At 35.3% G+C, this 17,787-nt stretch overlaps 3 protein-coding genes across 5 annotated transcripts; 2 read left to right on the top strand and 1 right to left on the bottom strand.

Annotated features, from left to right (window-relative positions):
* LOC106161845 (protein YIPF4) lies at positions 1-4,602 on the bottom strand. The gene is made up of 6 exons (XM_013538911.2): positions 4,336-4,602; positions 3,821-3,989; positions 3,408-3,585; positions 1,230-1,307; positions 940-1,053; positions 1-706 (listed from the first exon to the last, which is right to left on the bottom strand). The coding sequence occupies exons 1-6, from the start codon at positions 4,487-4,489 to the stop codon at positions 569-571; spliced, it is 831 nt and encodes a 276-aa protein (XP_013394365.1). The 5' UTR covers positions 4,490-4,602; the 3' UTR covers positions 1-568.
* A 166-nt stretch (positions 4,603-4,768) lies between these two features.
* LOC106161808 (exonuclease 1-like) lies at positions 4,769-11,737 on the top strand. Of its 3 annotated transcripts, none has more exons than XM_087003411.1 (13): positions 4,769-5,242; positions 5,481-5,600; positions 6,258-6,381; positions 6,598-6,735; positions 6,864-7,079; positions 7,366-7,553; positions 7,806-7,902; positions 8,047-8,272; positions 8,540-8,828; positions 9,120-9,906; positions 10,179-10,248; positions 10,766-10,898; positions 11,182-11,737. In XM_087003411.1, the coding sequence occupies exons 1-13, from the start codon at positions 5,082-5,084 to the stop codon at positions 11,327-11,329; spliced, it is 2,697 nt and encodes an 898-aa protein (XP_086859537.1). In that variant the 5' UTR covers positions 4,769-5,081; the 3' UTR covers positions 11,330-11,737. The 3 variants fall into 3 exon arrangements, with proteins under 3 accessions (XP_086859537.1, XP_086859536.1, XP_086859539.1); XM_087003410.1 differs by having other exon boundaries at positions 4,771-5,242; positions 8,537-8,828; XM_087003413.1 differs by having other exon boundaries at positions 4,772-5,242; positions 8,537-8,828; positions 9,120-9,894.
* Positions 11,738-12,393: 656 nt separating this feature from the next.
* On the top strand, positions 12,394-14,612 carry LOC147763760 (uncharacterized). The gene is made up of 2 exons (XM_087003409.1): positions 12,394-12,537; positions 12,870-14,612. The coding sequence occupies exons 1-2, from the start codon at positions 12,428-12,430 to the stop codon at positions 14,449-14,451; spliced, it is 1,692 nt and encodes a 563-aa protein (XP_086859535.1). The 5' UTR covers positions 12,394-12,427; the 3' UTR covers positions 14,452-14,612.
* The last annotated feature ends 3,175 nt before the right edge of the window (positions 14,613-17,787 follow it).

Below are 17,787 nucleotides of genomic sequence, written 5' to 3'. Positions count from 1 at the left end.
TCATTATTAAATTAGTAATTTAGAATATTTTAATAATAGTACATATCACATAGTCTGATGTATTTACAAAATTTCATGCCATCTCCAAATTTCTCACAGGGGACGAAGGTCCAGACAATTTACAAAATATTACTTGACTTAACATGTCAAGGATATTTACAGATCTTAAGTTACTTCTCATTTCCATCACAGATAGAGTACAGGAAAAACATTTAACTCTACAATGTATTCTCACATGAGAATAGCCTGCCAAAGTATTTTGGAGAGCAAAGAGAGTAGAGGTTGCATGTACTGTCCCCACGATTCCAATTGAAGTCAACATGTACATGGCACTTTTCCATCTTATGTCGGCATTTTGCCATGCTCAACAGGGGTTGAAAACCTTGTTGCCAGACATTCTCCCTGTATACAGCTGGTGACAAGGATCTATAGGCCAAGTTATGGTTACTTGGAAGTAGATCCATGTACACTTCAACTTTACCAAGAGGAACTAACATGATGGTCTGTAGCTATATCTGGTGTGACTGCTGAGATTGAACACAAGTCGGCTGAAATGTTGTAGTTCATCTTAAGCTCCAGTGTATAATGAAAAGAAGTAGATGTACAGCAAAAAGACGGGATAGAGAAGTAAAGGCTTTTTATGCTGCAATCCTTCCACACAAAGCAATGTTCCTGCACTGTATGTTGCCCAAACAACACCTAGGACCTGAAAATATAAGAGGAAAATAATTGATATTTACCCTCATTTTATCTTCTTATAAATTTGTATATTTTTGTAAGTTAACTACAATGATCATCTTATTCATTTGTGACATTACTATAGCTTGCTGTCATTGATACACTATTGGCATGAAGATTATTATGAAAATACATGTGTTTTACAATGTTACTAGGATTAAGTGTGAATTTCTACGTGTAACTGAATTACATACAGCTTACCTTCAACACCATACTAATATAATAGAAGGAATGCACTAGTGGTAGTAATGTACCCATCACTACAAGGGGTAACAGAGAATAACCTATGATGCCCAGACACTGGGAGTATGTCACCTGAAACACAAAGGCAGATTGAATACGTTCCCATTCATAAAGATTTTAAAAATGTTCACACTGTACTTGATTTATGTTAAATAAATTACAATTTCACTTCATTCATTAATATCTAAAATCATGGGGAAATTAGTTCTCTTTTTTTAGAAACCATTATTTCTGTGTTGATCACTCACCTCTCCTCCTAATACCCTTGCTAACATGAAGACCAACATGGAACCAAACACCCATATAGTGAGAATCCAGGAGATCACCTGAAGCATAAGCAAACAACAAAAAGTGAAGTCATATGTCCAGTCTAGATATTTAGATGGAAAATCTTGATTCACTCCATTTATCTAAAACAATGTTCATTTACTGCCTAAGAAAATGATTTAAAAGAATGTAAACAAGGCAGCAAAGCTGTCAAATGTACAGACAAAAAGCAGGAAATAACTATGCATAAAATAGGCTACTGTCAATTCTGATGCAAAAGTACATTATGTTAAACTGCAAATTCAACATCAAATTTTAATTATGCTCAACAGGTAATACCAATGTAAGTAAAACGTGTAACAAGCATAAGGCTTCAGGCCCATGGGAGTTCAAGTTCACACTTTGAAAATGTATAACTTAAAGAAAAAGAAGCCAATTAGACTACTTTTCCAACCCAGGCTGCATTTTAGTCCTGTGTTTCTTTTTTTGAACATTTGGCAATCATAAGTAACATGGTTTTCCAATAATGGTCATCATGGCAGCAGCACCCATAATTGTTTTCTTCTATTCTGATGCAATATTACATATTGGTTAACAGCATAATGACCGTCAATTTTTAATAATAAAATATACGTATCATGGATTTTCAGAAAATGTGACTAGCATGGGTCTTCAAGCATGTAGAACTTCAAAGTCACACCTTGAAAATGCCAATATGTGAAATATGCTGAAAAGTGAAAAAAAAGCATAACTTCTACAATAATGGCCCGATCATGCTAATTTTCGAACTTGACCTGCGTTTTATTAATATTCATCAGCTCTGTAAATATAAAGCCCAAAAGTAAAACTGCCTTCCACTTATCATGTTTACAATGAAAGTGCAAGGCGCTGGTGACGGCGGTGAAGGCGCTGACGGCGAAGACAGACGCAGGTGATGGCAATATGTACAGACACATTTTTGACACATCTGTACATATTTACTGTACTGTTTGAGAACAGTAAGTGACATGGTTTTTCTTAAATGGTCATCATGGGAGCAGTGCCCAAAGTAGGTTTTTTTCAAATTTTGATGCAATATTACATAATGTTTAACAGCATAATGACCATCAATTTTTAATAATAAAATATTAGTATCATGGATATTCAGAAAATGTGACTAGCAAAGGTCTTCAGGCCCATGGAACTTCAAAGTCACAACTTGAAAATGCCAAAATGTAAATAAGACAGCACTGTTCTGAAATGTTTTTTTTTCCCATTTTTAACAATTTTTAACATAAAACAAAATTAACAGTTTACTGCCATTTTTATATGATCAACTAAGAAAATTGATGAGATGGGAAAAATATCAATAAAGCAGTGTTAAATGTCCAATTTCTTCCATTCTGAGATTCTGAACATAGTGAATGATTGAATCTGACAAACTGCAATGATATGAGTTTATTTCCATTTTTGAAACTTCATTACACAATACACGATAACAAGTTTACCATCATTTTTACAAAATCAACTAACAATGTTGTAAAGATGCAGGAAATGTCAAACAAAAACTTTTACGTATCTTATTAGTTTAATAATGAGACTGTTAACATGCCTAAGAATTGAATCTGAGGAAATGTGAAAAATATGCTGAAAAGTGAAAAAACAGCATAACTTCTACAATAATGGCCCGATCATGCTGATTTTCGAACTTGACCTGCGTTTTATGAATATTCACCAGCTCTGTAAATATAATGCCAAAAAGTAAAACTGCCCTCCACTTATCGTGTTTACAAGGAAAGTGCACGGCATCGGCATCGGCATCGGCATCGCCATCGCCATCGGCATCGGCATCGGCGACGACAGACGCAGGCGATGGCAATATGTACAGACACATCTGTGTCTGTACATAAAAATTGTTTCAAAAAGATACTGTCAGTTTATCTGTTGAATGGAATAAAATCAATGAGTCATGAAGTATACCAATGGTAACACCAAAAGCCATAATTTTTTTTGGCTGTGTATTTTTTTTTTTTTTTTGGTTGTTTATGGCATCCATTCTGCATTAACAGTTAAAAATTTATTTATAGATATAACCTCCTTTAAAAGATTAATTGAATAAAAAATAAAATACATAATTTACCCTCATATTATTGAAAAAACAACTGCACAAGAGCCCTTACCCTAAACTGCCCATAGAGCGACAGCAAGGAGTACACTAGAACAACAACTAAAGGTCCCCAGAAGTCTGGGTTGTCCCTCAGCACTTCTCTGTTCACTTTCCACTTCATAACAGGCACGGGTAGTAGAACACAGCGTAGTTTGTACAGTATATCAGGGATATCAATATCCAATTCTTCTCTGAAATAATTATAAAGACATGTATGTGAATTTCAGTTTTTAACATTATTCACATAACTTTTATTACCTATTAAAAAAGCAATTAAACCTATATTCATTATTCAGATTATCTATCAAAATAAATTATTAAATTTTTTATTATCTTATATTTGTTGTATATTTTATTACTATACAGGCTTACATTTAACTTACAACTAATATGTAGTTTTTTTCTTTTAATTTCCAAAATTCTTACAACAAAGGCCTTTGGTCTTCCTCATCCACATCTTCATCCTCCTCCAGGAGCCAGCCAAAACCTTTGTTCTCCAAGAACTGGGAGGCAGGGCCACGTTTCCTGGGATAGCTATGTCCGCTGCTTGTTGGTTCTGGTCCACTCTCTAGTGTACCACTTATATTTTCTGAACCTGGAATATAGTGGACTGTTTAGTTTAGGCCCATTGCACGGTCATTTTTCAAAATTTTACCACTTCTGTTGAATCACAAATCCAGTTTATAAGAATGTATGATGACACTGCAATTACAATCAGGGATAGCAATTCACTTTGTAAGGCAATGCCACGCTCTTGAGAATGCAACTGATCTGTTCAGTAATCCTTACACAAGATTATTTGGTGTTAGTGGTTTGGGGTAGGTGGCATTGCCGTTCAGTTAATTCAAAATTAAAACTCAGCCCATATAATTTGGGGGAGATGCCAATCGTTTATTGTGAGTGAAAATCTGTCGGTTTAAGTACCCTGCTTGTAAAATTACCTTGACTGCCTGCAGCACCAACGTCGACAAACTGAAAGTCGCTGTGTGTTGGCATATATTTACTGGGACTCTCCACCATGTACTGTGATTCTCCTGGAGTTCCAGGATTGTACGGAGGGCTTCCAAATGTGGCTTGGTTATTTGATGCATCCATGGTTTTAAATACAATTACAAAATTCGTCTAGCAATGCCACGAAAACAAAAAATTCTTTCCCTTTCCACCATGACACATCACGATCTCAGAGTAACGTAGTTCATTACTTTTTGAAGGAATGTCTGGATAATTTTCCATAAAAAAACAAAATAAATACATTTTGTGTAATATTTGAGTTTGAGGAGCATAATTTTTGTTTCGCAACTGCTCTTTGTTCAAAATATTTTGAAGCAGGTAAACGAAACCTCCCAGCATGCACCGTGGACGCGCGAAAGATGGAAGGAGGGATCGAATGAAAAGATAATTGCTTCAACATGGAAACGCTGCAAGGTGATAGAAGACAAGAGGTAACGACTTGCTGATTCTCTGTTATTTAACTAATTACAGAAGTATGTATTTTTGATGTGACATTAAAGGATATTTATCGTAGAATTGCAAAAAACGCCACAAATATAGACCTCAATATATTATAATTGGAAATACAGTATAAACATTGATCTACTCCTGCAAACCTTGCCAACTTCGGTAAAAAAGGATAGTGCTAAGATAAATAGGACACACAGATTGTGAAGCAGAGAACTGGGCAATTAACATGGGTATCCAAGGCCTTCTGCCCTTCCTAAGGGATGTCCAGAGAGAAGTCAACCTGAAGGATTACAAGGGCTGCACAGTGGCAGTGGACGCATATTGTTGGCTACACAAGGGGGCTTTCGCTTGTGCAGAAAAACTGGCTGTGGGAGAAAAGACAGATCAGTAAGTCGCGTAGTCTATATAGTCAGACTTTAGTGCAATTTTCGATAATCCTAGCCCCCGCTGGCTTTCAAAAAACAAATACTGCCATTACTGGCTTATAATTCAGATATACACTGTGGTGTGATACCTTAATCTTTACTCATTAAAATAAAATGTGACTTTCATTCACTGGGAAATATCTGTAGGCCAAATTAAATGTATGTATTTCATGCTATAACTTTCTACATTATCATTTCAGGTATGTGTACTACTGTATGAAGTTTGTGAATGCCATGCTATCCTGGGATATTAAACCTGTATTGGTATTCGATGGGTGTCACCTGCCTTCAAAGAAAGAAGTGGAGAGGACAAGAAGAGAGTAAAGATTACCTTTTATTTTTAACCATGTGTTGGCAGTATGAGAAATGATAAAAATGGCATTACTGGCCATTTTTGTCTGTATTTCTTAGGCTCTCTTCACTGTGATAGATAATAGACATATACTTTTCGTATTTGTGATGTTTGTTATTTGCTGTTGTTAATTATCATTATTATTATTATCATCGCCAATTGATTTGGTTTTGAAATTTCAGTTTTTCATCTGTAGTTTTAGTAGAGGTAGAGGCTAGAAAAAATTGTACTAGAAATTGCCCAGTGAGTCCAAAAAGATGGAATGAAACTGGTTTAATGTAAAGTCACTGGATTTTTTGGTTTTCATAAATTTGTATCATATTAATGAGGTTGGATATAGATATGAATGTAGAAACAAGTAAAAACCCCTAGTTTTCAAGATAACTAAAAGTGCAACAAATATTAAGGCCTGTCCATTATGATAACCATTTCTATTTTGATTTATGTTTGAATTTCATTTCCTTGAACATTTTTTATTTATAAACAATAATAATGAATGATAATGATTTTATTCAGTCAACACACTATTTTCTTTCAAAATAATCAAAAGTCCTCATTATGTCAAAAACAAGTTATTGCCTTCACAATAGATATTAAACATTTAAACAATATTTTCAACTTTCAGGAGAAGAGATGCCTACAGGAAGAAAGCTGCCCAATTTCTACGAGAAGGTAAAAAGAGTGAAGCAAGGCAGTGTCTAGAGCGTTGTATTGATATCACCCCACAGATGGCGCTGGAACTCATGAAGGTATCTACAGTTCTTGACAAGAAAAAATCTCATGTTGAAGTTTTAAACTCAGCATATCTTTGGCTCCCAACTGAAAAAATTAATGGTGGTCATTAATAAGTCAGATGTGATAGAAATGGGAAGTAATTTTTTATGAAAATTAACCATGAACCCCTGAATGTTTTGATGCAAAATTAAATCTTAAGTCTTAAAGAATGTACCAAATATTTTCTTCAGGCATGCCGTGAGAAGGGTGTTGACTGTATTGTAGCCCCCTATGAAGCGGACTCTCAGCTTGCCTACCTAAACAAGATAGGAGTTGCCCAGATTATCATCACAGAGGACTCAGATCTCCTGCTGTTTGGATGTGAAAGGGTATGGGAGCCTTTAGTGCAGCTATCAAAGTAACTTTTACACTTTGGATGCATTTGCTTTATTGTCATTAAGTTACTGCATGCGGAAATAGGTAATACATAGACACTAACATCAACATTGTCTTGCAGGTGTTGTACAAACTTGATGTCAATGGCAATGGAATCATGATTGAGAAGGAACGCCTGGGTGAGGCAGCAAGTCTGAAAAACTCCTTCTGCTCTTTTGAAAAGTTTCGCCACATGTGCATTCTCTCTGGCTGCGATTACTTGCCAAGCTTGCGAGGGATTGGACTCGGAAATGCTGCCAAGATCATTAAAAAGGCAAAAAATCCAGATATGACAAAGGTATTTTATAAAGACAGAGTACATTATAGTTTGCATTTCATATCCTTTTTATAAATTATTCTCTAGTATGCATAATGAACAATAATTTTTTTTTATTTCAAAATGATTCATTGTGCTATGAGAAACCTTTGCCCAGATGTAACATGCATAAAGAGGACATAAGGTCATAAAAAGTCACCAACATTTACCCTCTACAACCCAAATCTAAGTTGCTAAATATGAATATTTTTATTTTTATACAGTCTTTAAGAATATAATATCACATTTATATATTGCTTACCTTCAGGTGTTAAGGAAGCTGTCCACCTACCTGAAGAATGCCCCAGAGGTGCCCCAGGAATATATAGATGGTTTTACACAGGCAGAAAATACATTCTTATACCAGGTGGTATTTGACCCATTGCAGAGACGTCTGGTCCCCCTTAACCCCTTCCCTGATGGAATGAACCCCAAGGATTTGGAGTATGCTGGAGCGTATCCTTGACTCTTCAAACTTGTTGGTGATATAAGGGCGTAAATGAACTCTCCTGTTCTCTTATTCCTCTGTTGGTTTTCATTATTGTTATTTGATGAAATTATATAGTGTGCTTTATATTTCAGCTAATTCAAATCAAAATTTTGATAAATTTTAGTGAAGAGAGGGAATTGAGCGTGGAAGGGTCGGAATATTTTTCATAAATATCAGAAAAAAAAACATCATTCTTGTTGTATTTAACTCATAATCAGCTACTTCTGTAATGGGCGAGCTTATCAAATAGCACTGGGAAACATCAACATCTACAATGGAGAAAGAATGGATGACTATGATCCAGATACTTATAAGGTGGGAAACTGACCCTGGTCTTCATGGTTGTCATTATAAATATCCATTTATTTATTATTATTATTTTTTCAAATTTCAGTAAGTTGGTTAAGGTAAGTCTTTAAGTTTGTCATGTGTAACTTCCTGAGTGTAAAAATTTTCCAGCCTCCACCCCAAAAGGTCAAGATGTGGGAGCAGAACACTGGCAAACGCTCGGGGATGCTCCACCGTCTTAGTATATGGGATAAAAACTTCAGAGCCAAGTCTTCAGTTTCTACCTTGAAAACTGAGCCTTCTAGGACAGAAAGGTTGAGCACTGCTGGCATTGAAGTGCAAGTGAAAACTATTAGAATAGACAATCTGAGGCAAAATCATGGGAAAAGAAAAAGAGGTGGGTGTAAATAAGTTTTTATGTTGTATTTTTTAAAAGAAAAAGAAACAATTGAATGCATTTTCCGGTGTTCTTGTACAATTTTCTAAGAAACCATTGCAATTTGTGTTAAGTGTTGCATTAATAAGAAGTATCAATTCTTTAAACTAATTTAAATTAAAAAAATGTTATTTTTGTCATGCCAAGTGTACAGCATCTTACATGATCATTCATTGTAATATTATTGAAAATATCTAAAAATTTCATTCTTTTATTTTGTTTAAGAAGAGGAAGATTTGGAAAAGAATGACATAACACTAGCAGAGGAGTATGGTTACAAAAAATCTCAGGAAAAGAAAAGAAGATCAGACGAAATATCAACAAAAGAAAACCTTTATGACAGTAATGTTCAAGAATTAGCTGATGTTAGTAATAATAAAGAAAGCAGCAAAATCGTTGGAGCTGAAGAGGTAGATGCCATTTCTCCAAGGAGGAAGAATGTTTTTGGCACAGTGCTGCCGAAGAAAGAAAAGTTTAATATCAATGCAGCAAAGCCAGTAGTAGAAACCCACAGCAGGTATGAAATTGAATTTCAGCTTTATTTGTAATCAATCACAAATTTACTTTATTGCCTTTCATGAATTATTTTAATCACAAAGAGGCATGTAAAATAATCTCTACACATGTCCATTAATGATGAAACATCAAAGCTGGAAATGTTTTGATGGAATGATTTTAATATATATTTGTATAGAAAACATTTACAGCCAAGAATTATATAGATTTGTGCCAGGATGTATGAATTTGTGTGTTGTTATCTCACTGAGGAAAAAAAAAAAAACATTTGACTTAATTTTGTAATTTACAGGTTTTTTACCAAATCAACCGCCCCAAAGCTGAAGAAGAAAAGGGAATCTGTCTTTGATCATTTTGAGTTGCAGCAAGGCATTGAAAAGGATACTGCTACATCTTCAAATTCAGATCCAAAAGCAGATATGACTAACAGTGTGTCTTATGTTAAAGACCATAAAAACAGTGTCCAGGAAAAACTAAATATGAATCAGGAGATTACAACAACTCTACAAACAAACACCACAGTGGAAATGGAAAGCAATGCAGATTCTCAGGAAGCCAAAGTGAGGAAATCTAGTTTCATGTGGAATAAATTCAGCAGTAGTTTTAGTTCAAGACCAAAGGAAAGTGATGTCAAGCATGTCCCATTATCCTCAAGTCAAGCATCTCTGAGTCAGTTCAAAGCTGTTAAAGTGACTGAAAAATCTGTAAATGATGCACAGGTGGTCAATAGTGAGGAGATCACTTTAGGTGAAAAAAGTGACTCCAGCGAGATCGATTCATTATCTCAAACTTCTGAAAAGATCGGACCTCTTAGTCTATTTTATAGCTTGGACACTATCACAGACAGTCAAAGTCAACCTGGTTTATCACAGTCACAATTGCTGTCCAGTCAGACAAGTAATACTGCCTCAGATTGGTCAGAGAAGTCAGGTTTTGGGGAAAGGGACCTATCACAGGAAGCAAAAGATCCTACAGTAACTGAGGTTTTAGGCTTGATTCAGGATGAGGATGATATCAGTGCCAGTCTTGCTGCAAACTCACAGTCCAGTGTGAGTTCTGAATCAAAGGTAATTTTCCAGGTAATATACCACACGAAAATGCTTCTTTCAAAATCTCTGCATGCTTATAACTCTGTATAGTTGCAGGGGTGGTGAGATCTCAATAAGATGTGTCGTTGGTTGAAGTGTAGAAATGTGTCAAATTGTTAAGTGGATTGGTTGAATTGTATGAGACTGATTTAACAAGAAATATTTCATGGTTTTGCCTTTATTTATTTATTTATTTATTTATTTATTTATTTATTTATTTTATTTGTATACACATGTCACAAAGTTGTTGAATTCTTTTTCAGTTAAAAAGCCAGAGCTGTCGCTCAGTGGGCCTCTGTAGTTCTGTCTCCTCTACCCCCAAGTCTGGCTCAGGTGAGATATCAGAAGAATATTAATAGCATAACATCATGTATCACTGTACTCACTGTTTCCACATTGCATTTTATCCAATGCATTATTTTGACAGAAAGTTCTGTTCTTACAGATGCAGAGATGAGCTTATTCTGCGGAAACGTGGAATTCAGTATTTTAAATTCAATGCTGATGGTTCCTGAGATTTGTCAAGATCTGCAATACCATCTGGGAGGGGGGGGGGGGGGGGAATAAATGATCTGTGTTTTTTTATTTATTTATTTTTTTTGAAACCTAGGCACATGTCTGCAGATGTGAAAGAAATTGTGAATTGAATTGAATTGTGAATTGAAAGAAAAGTTTAACTTGTTGACTGCTCAGTTTTAACTGGAAAAAGCAGACAAAAAAAGAAATTAATGAATTTAAAAAAAAAAGATAAACAAACTTACATTTTTCCTTTGTTTTCACTGGAAGGCAGACTCACCAAGATTAAAAACTTTTGTGTACCTTAAATTTTCTTGTATTAACTTTTGAACAGTATCTAAGCTCATAGGAAAAGCAAGAAGATCTGGCCTGTCTAAGACCACCACGAAAGGGAAAAAGACCAACAATGAGAATGCTCAAACCACCATCTCAAGATACTTCCAGAAATTTGAAAATAAAAAGAAAAGGTATTCATGATTTTTGTCCTGGTACACGGTTGAAAATGCATTGATTAAACTTTTTTATCTTTTTTAAAGACTGATCAACATACGCTGAATAGTTCGATTTATACTATCAGTTAAATGGGACATTTTTATAATCTTTTGACATGAAACTTTATGAACATATTTGAAATAAGCTGTATTTTTTTTTAAATGTAGAATATTGCATTATGCTGCCTTTGCACTAGATAATTGTATCTTTTTATTTTTTTACAAACATCTTACTTCTCTGCATTTTTTTACCTTCCAGTGGTGTGGATAAACTGGAGCCTTTTATAAAGCCTACAGCTATTTCACCAAACAAGGATAACATTCAACCTGACAGAACACCAGAAACAGACACCCTCACAGCAAAACATGATGGAGCAAAAGTTCAGAGGAAAATTTTACTGGCATAGACTGAGCATCATTTGATTTTACTCATCATTATTACTTCCTTCTATCTCAAAATTATGATATTGATTTTATTAGAATGAGATATTAAATTTTAGTTTCTTATCATATGAAAACATTGAACCATGCTTATTGGTTCTGTCCAAGTTTATACATGTGCTAAGTCTCAATTGGAAAGTAGTTGTATGATTTGATCCAAAAAATTTTAAGTATTTTTCTGTGCAACAGAACATTTTAGCTGAATCAATTACAGTTACATTGTAATTGATGGCGTAAATGTTTTGTTTTTTTTTGCCAAAATGCTATTCATATAATTGCAACATGGATCGTAGAATTGTGTGGAATTTTATCTTTAATACTGTGGTAACAGTTGTCTTATTATTCAAATAAAGTAATCCGTCAATAACATAAAAGTGTGAAGTGTTATGTTATAGACACACCACGTGTCAGCAAAGCATCCACGGATGCAAAGCCGACCCCCCCCCCCCCGGCTTAGGGTTAGGGGCCCGATTTTAGAGGTCGAACGGTGCCATTTGGTACGGTTTACAACTATGATTCAGCTAGTCAAAATTCTGACCCCCCTCTAAATCCGCCACTGCATATATGAGGAAAATATCGCAAAGGTAGTGTAGTAGCCAATCAGAGGGCGTGTGATGGCCCTGAGTTAAGCCAGAAACAACACTCATCACGGAACTGTACGTGAAAACTAAGATCTAATATCCGTTTATTAGATCTTAGGTGCAAACCAGTCACGTTTTCCCTCACCTGCACCCTGAGCTTCCGAGATAGCCTGAAACAAACCTTAACACTATAGCATACCCCGTATTGTCACGGCATCGGTAGTAATAGTGTACGGGCTTGCTTCTGGTTATCTGTCTAGCCTGGGGTGCTCATCTAGACAATACACTCGTAAAATGTTTCATGAATACCTGTATCACTAAATAAAGGGTATTTTTATGTCTCTAAATCTGCTACCACAATGCAACTAGGACCAGTGCGCATATGCAATAATTTATGGGAAACCAGTATTTACATGCACATGTGGTAGAAATTATATACCATAATTTTGAATATAAAGATATCATTGACCAAATGAGGGAACCATGCCCAGATTAAGGAGATCGTTTTTCTTTACTGTTTGTCTACTGGCTATTGGGATCATTTATTTGATTGGATTCAGAAAAAGCAGCTTTCCGGGTTCTCTGCGATATTGGTGGGTAGTATTCAATAGAACTAATTTTCATATCTTGTAACGGGTGTAATTTCAACGTGTTTACCGACATTTTTAAATACAATTCTTAAGAAGAAAGCCGTTCTTAAATTCGATTTCCAAGTACATTCTTATTTCTTCTAACTGCATGTGCACTAGTTTAAAAATTATAGAGTATAGTGTATTATCACATTTTCTTTCTTTCTTTTTTATTATGTATCAATTTCAAAACAAATAGATGTATGTTTTTTTTTTGCAGTGATGTAAAATTCACATAGTTTTGATTAATGCTGTTAATGGGAATTTTAAATCAAGTTATCAATATATTTTCAAAGGAGGAGTCGCAATGAGTTGAACGATGTCACCTGCATAACCTGGAGGCGCAAAGTGCCAGGTAAATCACTAAAGCACAGCACGGAAACGGGCGAATACTCAATTGCAAAACACTACAACCATCGAAGAGAGGTGAAATACTACAAAGATGCACCTCAGAGCACCTGGCAGATGTCCATCTACATGTTTGCAGGCGAAGTGGGAAGACGCTTACATGCCAAATACATCGTTGACCTCGGCTGCGGAAATGGATTCAAATTAGCCAAGTTATCCAGAGATTTCAGCACCATAGGTATAGATTTTGCGAACAACATTCGCACTGCTAACATGTCTTTCCCCTCCCTGACGTGGATCGAGAATAAGTTTGAGGGAAGAAACAATTGCAGACATGACTTTCCTGTACCAGAATCTGTCTTAAAGGAATCGATAGTATTGAGTAGTGATGTTATTGAACATATTTTGAAACCAGATGAGTGTTTCATGGACATTTTGGCTCACACAGCAAACATAAGCAAGGCTGTGATTCTAAGTACTCCAGATAGGGAAAATTTAGCTCGGTCTGAGACTGATGAAAAAAAAAGTCGGCGACTTAATGGACCACCGTTAAACCCTTGTCATATTCGCGAATGGCGGAAAAGTGAATTGATCGAGTTATGTACCAATCACGCTATGTTACCTCTGCGCAGTGGCTGGGTTTGTGCTCATAATACAAAATGTGCAGATCCAACAACAATGCTACTTGTTCTTGGTGCAAAATATAACTTATCCGTGGAGACAGAAGAAAGTAATCTAGAAAAGAGGCGCAAAATTGCCGTGAACGTGTTCCTGGTACATCTTATCAACACACAGAATACCCTGCTGCTTGAAGTAATCCACGATTTACAGCATCAAGGGTTTAAGATTATTCTATTTTTAAATGAAAAGGACAACTCTCAAAATCTAGAAAAATTAAACAAAGAGGGTGTTGTAGTTCAGCGTTATGATAATGTAAAGCAAATACCAGACATGGTGGACTCATCAGTTGCTAGAAATCTGGACAGCCGTGTGACAGAATGGAACGTTCTGATGTATAGCAATGAATGGTTCCACGTTCCTGGGGGCGGTTTAGGTCACCCCGACCAGTTAGGACAGTTCCTTTGCTGGCTCTCCAACCAAGATGGCGACTTCAATGCCATTGCTGTGACCACGTTGTTCTACATGGGAAAGTCTAACAAGACCAAAATATTGGTCAACAGTTTAGTGAACATAAAGGAATATTCAGAAACATTAAAACCTACCACAGACTCGCTTCTGTTCAGTATTCGTATTTGGCGATCGTGTTTTGGGAAAAAAGTCAGCTGGCCCCCGGTTTTGGAAACAGTAGCTGGTCAAAAAGTGATACCAGGTATAGCAAAAGACCTGACCCCGTCATTGAATGTGTACCCATATAATATAGCAATATTGAGAGTTCCCGCTAAGGAAAGTGGCAGACGACACATCAATATGGCTGAAATTATCGAAGATGGAACACCAATGTTTGAATTGACTCTTGGTATGGACGGGTTAGATAGTGGCGGGCGATCAACTTTAGATTATTTGTTTTAAAGAAATCTTAGTTTGAAGAAACGGGTTCTATATTATATATCTATTGCTTTATCTGATGTATTTTAAATTTAAGTTATCATTAGACAAGCTTATGTTAAAACATAAAAAAATAATGTATGTACGGGTAAGATAGTGACGGTAGTCTTTAAGGTTACCAAAAGGATGGGCTGTCGGGTTTCAATCACAAAATATTTATATAATTTATCGGAAATTTTAAAAAGATGTGTGAAGAAAAGATGTGTAATTGTTCAATGTTTTTTATTCGTGTTAAGATGGCGGAGTGTTTCTGAAAAGACTCAATGATAGCTCACACCATTTGCAAGAGGTGACTTCAGGGATACTTAAAGCCTCATCACAACAACACACTTGCTCACAGTTCTCGTCTGCTGAGTGAGATAATTGTAGTACGCGGTGGACACTCGCGATATAAGGCATGTGAACTTTTATGCTAACTGTGAGTAAATTTGGTAGCATTTGGTGGCGTGTTTCAATTTCATGGACATTTCTTTACCTGTGAATAAGTGGTATTAAATATGGATATCTTCACCGCTATTTTGTATTTTCTGTATCGTTGATAAAATTAGATATGGTAACTAGAATGAAAGGCACAATAATTGACACCTGTGAAGTGACCATTTGTCATTAAAAAGACATGTAATTAGAGGTGGGTCAATCTTTTTGACCAAGGGAGTACAAATTCGGGCTGGGTGCGGGGGGGTTGGTCTTTTGAAGAACGATTTTGGCAATTAGAAACTGGAAATGCAGTTTTGCCGTGTTTCGCGTAAAACGTTTGACTGTGCCCTGTTACCATAATGTCTTGCTTATATTGGAGGAAAATGAATCGAGGATTTTTTTAATGGTTAAAATATAAGAAAAAAACATCAAACAACTAAAAATAACGACCTGCGCCAAGAGACGTGACGAAGGCTTTTCAATTTTTAAAGTCAGCAGCACTATGAAAGTAGCCGCAAGCTACATGTATTTGTTTAGTCAATTTAAAACAAACATTCAATACATTTTCTAAGACGTTAGGCATCGTACTCGCTTCCCGATATGCTGCAGATTTCCCACTCTAGTAAATATAAACTAGATCGATTGGAGGTGAGATGGTGCCGCCAGCGACAATAATGAAGGTTTAAAATTTAGCCAGTTTGTTCTTGGGAGAACAGAAAAATCTACCTGTATTAATTATTATTCTGATTGATGTTAGTAAAGTTCCATTTAGACAATTCTTTTGCTCACTTACTTTTAATAATTAAAAAAAAAAAAAAAAAACGTTGAATGGACCTTTTAATTATTCCAAATTAAATAAATATATATATATATTTTTAAAATTGATTCAATGCAGGTAGCGTGCTCTGATCACACGCAAGGTCAAACATTTTTAGATGCAATGAACTTAATATAACATATAATCACAAAATGAGTATACATATAAACTATTGGTTAAAATGATTTTAGAAATAGAAATTGGAAATAGAATTATTATCTTAATGTTAGTAAAATACAGTAAAGTTTAAGTGTTTTTATGACAGCAGTTTAATAATGTACGAGTTGCTTCTACTTGCGGTCGACTTCATCTTACACGTGCAATATATACTGAGGGTCAATTAAAACGCATCATTTATTTATGAAATAATATTTTAAGTTCCTTTGGCACATTTAGAAAATAACAGTTTTCGTGTGAAATATGAAATAGTGGTCAGCCCACACTCTTATGACCAAACAAGTGCATTTGTACTCGTTTATATGGTTGAAATCGATTCTCGGTAAAAAAAAAAAGTACAAGAAAGTTTTCTGATGCGTTTTCATTGACTGTCAGTATATATATCGTGTGGGTATAAGTACGTTATGATGACATTGACATGACATTGCATCTAGTAAATAAATTTTGAGACAGAAGCTTTGATAACACAGTAATCTGTCTGGCAATGTCCGTTTCCATTCTGGCGCATACAACAACGACACACTCTGACACACTGTTCCGCTCAAAGCATTCACACACCGTTGACTGGCTGCTCGTATGCAAAATTTCAATATCATCTAAGCAAGCGTTACTGATATATGGAGATTTTTTAACAGAACCTGTCAGAGTCATACTAGGACGAGCCCATAGAGCACTACCCAATGATATTATAGTATAAAGCATAATGCAAGAGTGCTACAGACAAGGTAGTCATTAACGGGTACTATATGTTTTATCCTTAGGCATACATTTAAACTGAAATATTCCATATTAAATGTCAAGTCTGTACATAACAACTACAGCAAAATAGGACATTGTCTCTATTGCAAAATACCCCAGGCAACAGTAAAGTTAATCCACACCTAGCAAAAATATAAATGCCCCAGGCACAAATTTTATCAGGATTATGGGGTTTACATATTAAATAATACAGCATGAATTTTGATGTTCGATGTACTACTGATTATTGTCCGTAGTCATTGTTATATTCTTTAAGAAATTTCTGCTGCATCTATGTCTGTATATAATGAATATTTTAAAAATGTAAATCCATATTCCAAGAACTCTGTGATTTACCAGCATTTAGGTATGTGACAGCTGGCTGTGGTTTAGCAATGACCCACACAACTTGTAGGCAGTTTTTCTTTTCTGCTGCTTGGTGTTTTAAATTGTTTAAAGGATGAAGTTTTTTTCAAAATACAGGTATTTCAGAGAGACCTGGTAAAATCAATGAAATTCAAATTCAACCTTGTAGTTGTTATAACCATTATAAAGCTTATAGGGGCCTTTCAAAACATAACATACATTAATATAGTAGTTAAATAAATGAAGAAGAATTGTCAGCCTTTTTATGTCCAGACCAATTTTATACCATAATTCACACAAAGTAAATGTCATCCTTTTTTCTTAACTGAAACCATTACAAAATATGCTGAACACATCTTCACTTTTAGTTTTAGATTCGCCTTGGCCCAGCTTCTTCATTTTCAAGTATTCACATACCAAAAGAGTTAAATCGGCTAAATCACTGTTCCGTAGGACTGTGAACACTGAATAACCCTGTTGTAAAGTTTTATCATATCAAGAGTCTCATTTCATAATAAATCACTCTGCGGTGAAAGAGAGTCTGATCTAAAGGCTCATCTCCCATCTGATTTTATGTTTGAGCAACAGCCACGGCTCATGGACACCCTCAGGCAGACACATTGAGACTTTCAGTCAAAAGACCCAAATATCAGAACAGATAATCAGAGGAATATATCCATATGGGACTGCTGTTGCTTTTAATTTAATTTTCTTTTATACTCTGTATAATTTTATGTGTCATTATCTGTTTTTTTATTCATCTTATGAAGGTGGTTGTAATAAAT

The sequence above is a fragment of the Lingula anatina genome, chromosome 2, assembly GCF_051362555.1.
Source record: "Lingula anatina isolate TDL-2025a chromosome 2, LinAna3.0, whole genome shotgun sequence".
Taxonomy (NCBI): domain Eukaryota; kingdom Metazoa; phylum Brachiopoda; class Lingulata; order Lingulida; family Lingulidae; genus Lingula; species Lingula anatina.
Note: the sequence above shows the minus strand (reverse complement) of the source record. Positions and strands in the feature narration are given on the sequence as shown.